The 11,349-nt window shown below is 29.1% G+C and overlaps 1 protein-coding gene across 1 annotated transcript; it reads left to right on the forward strand.

Annotated features, from left to right (window-relative positions):
- The first annotated feature begins 4,684 nt into the window (after positions 1 to 4,684).
- On the forward strand, positions 4,685 to 5,353 carry LOC113859729 (NDR1/HIN1-like protein 2). Its single transcript, XM_027492432.1, has one exon. The coding sequence runs from the start codon at positions 4,685 to 4,687 to the stop codon at positions 5,351 to 5,353; it is 669 nt and encodes a 222-aa protein (XP_027348233.1).
- The last annotated feature ends 5,996 nt before the right edge of the window (positions 5,354 to 11,349 follow it).

An 11,349-nucleotide genomic window follows, 5' to 3' on the forward strand; every position in this document is an offset into this window, starting at 1 on the left:
TTTTGAAGTAAAGGAATTCACAGGTTATAGATAGAAACTGGTAACATTTTTTCAACACATTCTTTTGGTTTGTGGGTCTTACTTAAATTTTATATAATAAACAAGGATGTGTCAGAAACAATGAATTAAAAAAATATGTGAATAGCATATTATTTCTCTTGTTAAAGGGTACATAGAGAGATCTTGAAAGAATTTGGTGGTTATGGACTAGGATGTTTTGAGTTTCCATAGGAAGAAACAATGAAGAAAAGGAAGCACGTGTGATAAACAACTGAGTGAGCTGTTGTAGTAGGAGTTCAGTTATGAGTAACAACTGAAAGTTTATCACTGCACTTATATTAAATAATAACTGTGGTCACATTTTAGATACCAAATGATCAGAGTTAATGCAATCATTCTATCGTGCACCATCTTTTCTACCTTTCTCTTAGCACTAGCAGCAGTAACACACACACACACACACACACACACACACACACATATATATATATATATATATATATATATATATATGAGCAATATCTTTTCAGCCTTTCATTTGCTGACCGGTTATATTTTTAGACTTACATGAGAAAATTCTTTTATATATATATGATATGTTTTTTAAGATAGACTTAGCCTTTTAACTAAGTCAATTATATCGTTGAATATATGTTGTTATTGAATTAGAGGTAAAGACAAACAGAAGTTGAAAAACAGAGGAAATAAAAGCGAATGGGAACATAATCTATGATAAATATTACGCATGTCTTTGACTATTGCGTCTTGGGTATTCCACACTAACGATGTTTTAGAAATTAAGAAAAAAAAGGAATTTATGTTACATACATTACGCGGTTCAAATCCTAATTAATACAATTGCTTCGCCATTGATCCATTGCCTTTGGAGTGTTGGCTGTATCTGAGGTACGGATTAGCTCATGGCCCATCCACGAAGACTTTGATTACGCGTTGGATATGACTTGAGTTTCCAGTGAAAGGATTTCTTCCCTCTCGACCTGTTTATATTATTATTAATTACTTGCTAAATAATTAAAATTTATTAAATTATGAAATATTTATTGAAAATAGAAATTTTACTCTTCGTTTGTTTTTCTTCTAAAATCATACTCTCAAATATTAATAGTGTTCGAAAATTAGTTGAACTTGAAATCAAGATAGCCAACAAAAAAAAACCCAATGCTATCATTAAAAAAAAAACCCCAATAAGCTAAAACAACTATAAATTATAAGAATTGATTTTTTATTATTAAATTTAGGATCCAATTTTAAAAATCAGTTCAGTCCATTTTATTTATGAAATTAACTTTCATTACTACTGCATATGTATGAGATTGGATCGATAATAGCTTTTTTTTATAATTTTATTCTTAAAATTATATTTTATTATTTTTGATAGATATATCTTATTATCTTTATTTATTTATATTTTTTTTATTAATTTAAGATTTTAAATTTATTTTTGTGCCTCATTTTTCTACCTTTTAAATAAATTAAAAACAAAAATATAAGAAATAATTTATTCAATCCAATTTAATTCAAATTATTTTCAATCAATCAAATCAAATTAGATTGGAATTAATATTATATTAAGTTTGATCCAAACCAAATCTTGTTGTATTTTTATAATTGGATCAAATAGCTTGTTTTGTCAAATCATTTATCTAAATTAAGTATCAACCTTTATTAGACATATCTTAAAGGGTTGTTTAAAATTAAAAGGGAGTTTTAAAAAAAAGAGAAAATAATTTCTACTTTTAAATTAATAAAATTATTAATGATTTATGATGATAATTAATTAATTAACATATTTTATAATGTTAATATATTGTTTTATATATTTAATTTAAAAATATAAAATAAAAATATATTTATTCTCCTCCCCTCTCTGCAACTCCCTTTCCAAACAATATCCAGGGAAGGGGCACAGCACTTTGCATTTGAGTAAATTCTTAAAGTAGTTGTTATATATCATAAACTGAACTATTTTAGTCTCTAAAATTTCAAAACCATCAATTAACCTTAATTTTGAAAAATATCATTCATTTTAGTATTTTTATTTAAAAAAACAATAAAATAAAAAAGTTAAACTAAATGACCTTTCACAAAATTACACAAAATATGGTTGTATGCTGAAAAATGAAATGGGAATTACTCTAACTGACACGGTGATAGTGAAGAATGCACTAATTTCATTTTCTTTATTCAAGATAACATGGAACAGAAATCCATGACAAGAATATGAAACCAAAATGACTAATTCTAATACAACCAAGAAAGCTACAAAATGAAAATCAAGATTCACAGCAAAAGAAATGCTCAACTAAGAGGGGAACCGCAGAGGCAGTTACGAGGAGGAGGAGCAACAGCACCAAAAGCACAAGCCTAACCTTGTGGACCACGTCACTGTACACATCGCACGACGCAAGAAACGAGTGCACAACCGTAGTGGAACACAGCTCAAACTTGACCTCGCCGCAATGCCCTTGCAACTTGTCCCTGACACGTGGCCACATTGGCTGCGCGTAGATTGCATTAACGGTGAACCACAAGTCCAAATGCGCGACCCCACAGGAGGTTCCGTGGGCCTGCACCGCACTGTGATCGACGGCCCACTGATCAACGGGCACGGACACGTTGGGGAACTCGGCTTGTATCGGTTGTTGGAAAGAATCTAAGAGAGAGAAAGTGGAGAGCTTTTGATGGCGGTGGAAGAGTGACACGTGGAAAGAATCGTAGTTGATGGTGGTTCCCATGAGGTTGGTGTTGTGAACGTGAAATCCAACGGCTAAGCTAGTTATGAAGTGGTTATCGGTGGTGGCGTTGAGGAGTGAGGAAGAGGTTGAATGAAGGGTGAAAGAAGGGGTGAGTGGAATGAAGAAGGAGGCCATGGAAGAGGTGAGGAGAAGAATGAGCCATTCTCCAAGAAATGCAAAGAAAGCTGTGGCGGTTACGTAGCCACGCTCAAGCATGCAATCATCCAAGGGGTAGCCCTCGCCCTTTTGCTTTTTCTCTTCATATTCTTCCATCATTGTTCGATTGAAAGATTAATTTGGTCAAAGAATGAAAAGAGGAATATATATATATATATATATATATATATATGAGAGAGAGAGAGAGAGAGAGAGAGAGAGAGAGAGAGTATGACGCGTGACAAAAGAAGAAAAGAAAAATATGATAACAAAGGAATGTAAAAAAATCTGAGTATAAAAATATAATAATAATTATATTTAGACGTAGAGCAGGTTTTATAGTTATACTGTGAGGGCTATTGTTTCTTCCTTGAACCTCCTCTAAACAAAACATTGCTGCAGCTAGCTCTTTACTTATATATTCTACTCTAGAAATAGTAGACGTTAATCTTCCATGTACGCTATGGTGTTTAAAGATCAAGAATGAAATCCTTAGCCATAATAAGTGACCCATAATATTGTGCAGCAATTGTAAGATTAACTTAATCATTTCAGTAGTTAATCTGAATATGTGTTGACAACTTGAACCACAAGTGAATGTGGATGTAGTATGAATGGAGAATACAGTTCAAGAGAAGCATTTGTCATATATATATATATATATATATATATATATAAATTATATATATGACTTTATAAAAAAACTTATATGGCTTGTATTTGATAAGATTTAATAATCAATATTTTTTTTCTCTTATTTTCTTATAAAAAAAAATCTTCTCATACACACATACAACATTTAAAAGCTTTAATTTAAGTTTAAATTTAAAATCATATTTCTTCTAACATTTTACATTAAGTAACTTATTAGTATAATATTTTTTTTTTCATATCAAGTAACATTTTATAATTTCAATGAAATATTTTTTTAAATTTTATCTTAAATAAATACTAAATATAATTATTTTAAAGTATTCTATGAGTTAATTTTTAAAGATAATTTTATAAAATTATTTTACTAATTAAGATAGTTATTACTTACTTTAATTATTGTGTAAAAATCTTAAACCTCAGTCAGTTTAAGACAAAGGGAATACTTAAGAAAGAATAAGAGATATTATATTTGCTACCTGAAACTATCACCTATTTGTTAACCTACAGATTATTTGAAGTCAAATCATTCTGGTTCTTCTATTAAAGAGATACAGTATCTTTGGATTAGAGTTGGACATGCATCAAATGTGTATATATAGAGCTACAACACATATAGCATGTTCATTTTTACGTTAAGATATAGATGAATTGATATTTATTTTAACACTGTTAATTATAGTTTCTGTGTTATATCTATATTTATAAACTTTTAACTTGCACTTGTGTCGAGCTAAACGTGAGTTCAAGCAATGCAAATGCCAATCCAAACACGCACATAGATTTTGAGAACTCACATCAAATAATGATTCTAAACCTTTAAAAATCCTCCTTGTAGGTTTATTTATTATACTGTCAATTTCCTCAATCGATCCGACAGACAAGTTTCTCTCACTGGCTTGAGCTGGCCCTCGTAATATCCGAGGAAAGATTATATATATCTGTCATTAATTTTTTTATATGCAACAAATTTAACTATGATCTCATGGTTTTTTACGACAAATCAGACATGTTTTCTCCCGTCTGGTATATATCTATATACGCACTCTCATTATCTCATATTAGTGTTATCGTCACCTTCCCCATCCATATGTAGATTAACCCAATTTGTGTTCTATTAGATGGACCATGCAACCGGTAACAACCTTCCATCACCCATCATCACACCTCCTGAAAAGTCAATTAGTGATGATATCCATCGAATTATTATCATAGTAGCTTCGGTTTTTGTTATTTTAGGTGCTATTATAGGCGTGGCTTGGTTTATCCTACGACCCCACGAACCGAATTTTGTTGTCGATTCACTCTCTTTATCAAACTTTAGTGTCTCCGAAGCGCAACTCAAAGGCAACTCCAATATCCTAACAATTACCATAAGAAACACAAACAGAAACGAGCATTTGGTCATTGATCCATTCCAAGTCTACGTGTACTATCACGACAAACAACTTTCAGTGGCCACTATGGCTACTCCCATCAACATACGAAGCATGAGCATGATATGGATAAAGGCTGAGTTAGGAATGGGAAAATTTTCCAATAGCATGGTGATTGGGAATCCACAGAATTTGGATGAGAATGGTTCCTCGCTCAAGTTATGGACCATAGTGAGTGGAGACTTCGTTGTGAAAATGTGGGTTAGAGCAAAAGTTAAGGGTCTATTTGAAATGCTAAAATGGCGAATGAGTTTAGATGTTAGTTGTGGCGTCACGGACATGCGTCTCGCAGTTACTAATGACATCTGGAATGTCTTGGGCGTAGGATTATGTGATGTGTTCCAAGAACATTAGAATATTATAATTTCCTAGCTAGTCCCAATTGTGAGAAGGACCATATAGATCGGTAATAGTATTTCATATGTGGACAAAGATTTCCAATACATTGTATATCCTCATACTCTCATTGATTGGCAAGTCAATATATATATTTTGATTCCCAATATGTATTCTAGCGAGTGAACAAAGCGTTCTAACCACAAAATGAAATCAAATTTACATTTTCTATCATCTTTGTGGAGTCAAATCAAGTTTGGCTTTAACTTTTGGTGATGATTCATTTACGAGGAAATGTTGAATGAGCTGGTACAATAATTTCAAATGATAATGTACCCAGTGGCCTTGAAGGATGTGATCCATGCATACGTTCATTTTGCAGAAGGGAATTGATTGGCACACATTGGCCTGATTATATTTATTTAGGGAGAAAGAGGAAAAGAGATACGATGGATAAATGTAACATGCGAAAAAGAGAAAATTATTTAAAAAAATAAAAAAGTAACATTAAACAAATGCACAAATATCAAAACTCTTTGTATAGAGTGTGGCAATCAAATAGTGACTCTAAATTAGCCTTCAAACTAGGATCAGTAAAATTATGTTAATTTACGCATTCTATAGTTAAAACTTTGTATTATTTGTTTTCTAAGTTGATTCACCAACAACCTATAGATTAGATCTATATATATGTTGGACATATATGAGTATGAATATCAAATATAATATGATATGATGTGTAACTATGATTAATTTTAAAAAAATTTAGACATAAAATATAATCATATATATACAATATAATATACTTATATTTATAAATTGATTATATTTTATTAATTTAACTTTTTAATATGCCGGTGATCATGTTCGTTGAGTATCATTATTATTTCATTACTATTCTTTAATCATTTATTAAAAATAGTAAAAATTCATAATATTAATTAAGTTTAAATAAAAATATATTATAGTCAAGTTATGAAAACAATTATTTTATTATTTAAAAAATGTACATTCATACGTTTGAAAATAAATCAATCAAATTTTGACATAGAAACAGTTATACAATATATGTATCAGTAATTTTTTAAATAAAATTATAAGAATACGACTATGTATTCACAATTCTTAAACTTGATTAACTGTTAATTACTCAATAATATTTCATTTCCTGCCATCTATTCAAACACTTACCTTCTGGTTGATTAATTTTGAAATATCCACGTATTAGTTCTTTGATTTTCAACCGTATATTTTTAAAAGGATAATTGACAGAAGAAATTGGCCCAACCATAAACACTGGATTGGGTATTGCATGGATATCATTAATTAACATGCAAGTCCAAATTAAGCGTGGCCCAAAACTCCAATTATTCTCTCTTTGTACGATGTACAATTCTTTTCTTGTGTTTTGTGGTCCAACAATGATATAATAATTATTTTTCTTTCGGCCAAAAGGAATTGATCTTTGATCCCTTTCTGCTATTCCCTCCTAGTGCAACTACGGTTCCTTCTCAATGGTTTCATGCCCCAATATTGTAAAAAAATGTAATTGTCTTATAGAGCTCATGTTTTTGGATTTAAAGTGATTCCTTACCTTCCTTTTTATCATCTGCTTTTCCTCTTCTTCAATTTACGATTTTTGGACGTTGGAATCTCACATCAGTGTACATAGGGATATCCATGTGACTGACTATTGCTTTATTCCCCTATCACTAGCTTTTATATTTTGTCCTTTCTCTCTAATTTTGAATCATTTTCTGAAGAGAAGAATAACCGGTGACTCCTTGTTTTATAGGATATACAAAGTGTAGGTTCCAAGAAAATTGTGTTGTCACTTTTCTTCATTGTAAGATTCAGTTGTTACTGAAGAATAAATGATCAAAACAGAAGAAATTATAGTTAAAACATGGAAGTCTACTTTGAATTGTGAGGTGAGTGCTCTCATCTTGGGCACATATAACAAAGCACTTGCAGAAAAAAGAGACTCTTAAGCATCGTTTACTTACCGTTCCTGAACATTAAAAACAGAAATACTGAGACAATAAAAATAAAAATATTAGTATTTCTTTTTTTATTTTTATAAATTTATCCTCTGTGTCTCTAGAGCTGAGATACTAGTATCCTTCAAATTTATGTCTTATTTATCTTTTGTATCTTTACTTCTCTAGTAAAACACTAACTAAACATAATATGCATGCTATGTATCCGTCTCAATATTTCTATCCCACAACCAAATGTCGCCTTAGTTCTAAATCAAAAATTCTTTACAATTGTAGCAGTGATCACAGCCTTCACAGGATAGTGATTGAGAAAATTCGAAAGGGCCCACATATCTACCTTGTAAGATATGTCAAATTTGGGACCCAACGATTGTTTTTGCACAACAAGCAACAAGCTGTGAATCTAATGTAATTAATCTTTGCAAATCATGTCCCCACAATTTCTCAGCACACCTGTCTAATCAAATTTTGTCGGGGAGCAAATTCAAGATCAGAATTTGGGAATTAAATCATCATTGGAATTATGTTTGCATTAAAATTACATTAACATAGAGTATCTAGGCGATGAAACCTGAAGTCAAATACACTTATAATTTTGAGATTGAATTAAATTAATTTTATAAATTAATTTTGTTTAAAAATAATTTCAAAGTGATGCTATTTGTACGTAATTTTTTTAAAAAAATTAATTTTTTAATTTAATACAAAAATTATAATTTATCACATTAATCCAAATATGAATTTAAAGATAAAATAATTTAACCTAAAAGTAACTAATCAATATATATATAAAATCACATTACAATAAATCAATGTAATTACTTGGCATTTTGGATTGATACATTCGATATTCAGCTAAGCAAAACAACAGTATTGGGTTTCGTTCATCATTTAGATTTTGGAAAAACCCGTCCCCATGAAGGCTATGCACTTGTCCCTTGGTGCGTAAATATCTTCCAATTTTGGGTTTCCTTTCGAAGGTAACATCAGAAATATAAGAATTGTTAAATTATAATTAATAATACAAAATGTGTGATACAGCAATTCCTTCAAATATTTTGACAAACATTGGCTGATATAATGATTTTGACTTTGCCTTATATAACCTTAGTCATTTTCTTCCCAATGACACAGCGACAGAAAAGTATATGATTGAGGGGCAAGTTCAACTATAATCATGTGAATTTGGCATTAAGATAACTCAAACATGTATCTCATTTCATTACGAAGACACTAAATCACTGGGCTATCTGCTGATTTTCCCTTTTAAACAAAGTAACGCTTCTTGTTAATTATTGACCCAAGTGGCCTTAAAATCCATTCAGGGAATTAAATAAATAAAGAATGAAATGTGGAAGAAATAATTGTAAATGTCTGGATCCCAAATTCCCAATGGATAATTTGGTCCTTGAAGGGCATCCATACATGATTGGAATTTGAAAATATTATAGTTTTTTTTTTTATTCTATGATATTTTTTATTAAATACAATTTTATTTGAGTTGAATAAAATTATTATCCACAATACGAATTTTTTTAAAATATTTATATTTTAAAATATTTTTTAATAGAGATTATTATTTATTAAATTTTTTAATCAATATCTTTCAAAAACTAGTGAGGAAGATCCTTGAAAATTTTATCAACATTTTTCTGAGATGAATCTCCCTATATACTTGTAATCTCAATGACTATGATGCCCCCTCTGTCTCGCTGGGGACTGTTTCTTAGGCTTCCATGTGGTGTTAACTGTTAAGTCAAATCTTAACTTTCTATTCCCAAAGCAGAGACATCATGTTTCGTATAATTTCTTAGCTAATAAAAATTGTTCATGAATTAATTTTCTTTTAATTCCTTTATAAACCGCACTACATTTGCCTGTGACATGAAAAACATATATTATGACTATGTTTAACATTATATAAAGAATAAGACAAAATAAAAGAAAATAACAAGCAATAAATTATATAAAATATTTTTTATGAGAGTAAAATTATATAAAATTAAAAGTTATAGAATGAATTTATTAATTTAACTTATTTTTATTTTTTTTTAAAATAGACACATATTATATAACAGTAAGTAGGATCATAAATATTATCTCTATTTTATTTGTAAAAATAACTATTATTTTTTTCAAAACATAAAAAATAAAGATTTACTTATTTTTATTCAATTCAATTTAAATTTGACTCATGTGGGTAACTAGATACACGATGAGTATGTTACTAAAATTTTTTTAATGCATAAAGACTTAAATCTAAAATTTTATCTAAGCGATATTTCACAGTTTATTACTTGAACTAACATGTATTGTTAAATAAATATTTATTTTTAAATATATTAATAATAATTTTTTTATACTTTTATTTATTATAAGATTTATGTTAATATATAAAAATAAATTAATACTATAAATATTTTTAAAATAAAAAATAAATTTATAACATATACCTATTTTTTAAATTTTAATAAATTAAAATTTTAATTTTTATAAATAAAATCAAAACTCAATAATGTTTAACTAGCCAGTAATTTTTCCATCCTCACATTTATCGAAATCTCTAAGTAAGAGTACTCGAACAAGCCATCATCTACATATAGCATAATAATTAATGAAACCATCTACTGGCTTAAATCATATGGCACAGACAAGGACTCACTGATTATTTACTCATAAATGCTAGAACAGTAAATGCCTGTCAACTCCTTCCTTTTAATTAATTCAACTTCACAACACACTTCCAATGTTCCATCGCAGTTTGCCAATCTGAGGCTTCTAACATGGCCAATATCTATATTAAAAATTGTTCTTGCAATTAATTTATTATGCCTTAGAAAGCATATAGGATCATATTTAATTTAACCCAATTCACACTCCTATTATGGAAATTTATTAAATTAGAAACATAAACTAAACGAATTAGATCAAACATGAAGTGTAAGAATATAAACAATGTATTTCATAAAAAAGAACCAAATTAGGATTTTATTCCTTTTTTAATGTGTGAATAAACCTTTGCCATAAAATTTCACTCTAGCAAGTACATGGTTCTTGAGGAAAGTCCCAAATGATTGAGCTAACCACACAATATATCATAATTGGCTTTTCCTACACAACACTTTCGAGTTATTATTTTAGGGTCCCTCCACTTTCCTCAGCTTTATAGAACAGTTAGTTAAACATTACCTTCAAAGATAAGGTTAGTGTTTTAGCCCACCCAGAGTCATTAAGCAATGCCAACCGGATTGTAATTAACTTATTATCGGCATTACATTAATTGAATTTTATTTACACTAATACAATTTAAATACAAAAAGTACCTTATATATGAAATGAATCTTATCTTCTCAAATTCCCCACACGCTCCTTACAGCAAAATGTGCGTCATTATAATTTATAGTTTAACTGATTAAAATTTATCAAAGTAAAAAATATATATAAATATGAAAAAGGATAACAACACATTTCTTTAAACACACTCTTAACACATTTTTCACAATTAGTCAATCATTTAAATAGTCAAAACACTTTGTAAATTGATTATATTTTAAAAATTATTTCAACTTTTATAAAAATTGATTAATTACAAAAAAATGTATTAAGAAATGAATTACATGCACGTAACAATTGATTTTATATACAACTAAATCATACGAATGCAAAAGAAGATCTAAGTTATCCCACATGACCCACTTAACTAACTCGTTGATCTCAGCATATGATTTTTTTAACTCGCACAGTCAAACTCAAATTATTATTTTATAAAAATCAAATTTCTTGTAATTTAATTAAAAAAAGTACCACTTTCTTTCTTTTCATTGAATTTTGCCTATATATAATAAAAGCAAACTTTCCACTAGAAACATTCTCTAAGTGAGTAGACAGTGTGCAACACAAGCAACACACACATATTAACATTATCATTTCATTAACCTTTGCATATCTACACGCACTTCACCACCCAATCCATTCCTTCACTCATTCATTCAACCATATATATATACAATCACC

Source organism: Abrus precatorius, unplaced genomic scaffold (genome assembly GCF_003935025.1).
Source record: "Abrus precatorius isolate BTA unplaced genomic scaffold, Abrus_2018 Scaffold2, whole genome shotgun sequence".
NCBI classification, from domain to species: Eukaryota; Viridiplantae; Streptophyta; class Magnoliopsida; order Fabales; family Fabaceae; genus Abrus; species Abrus precatorius.

Excerpts from the sequence above, each read along its gene's own strand:
- LOC113859729 (XM_027492432.1), top strand. The coding sequence starts at position 4,685 with ATGGACCATGCAACCGGTAACAACCTTCCATCACCCATCATCACACCT.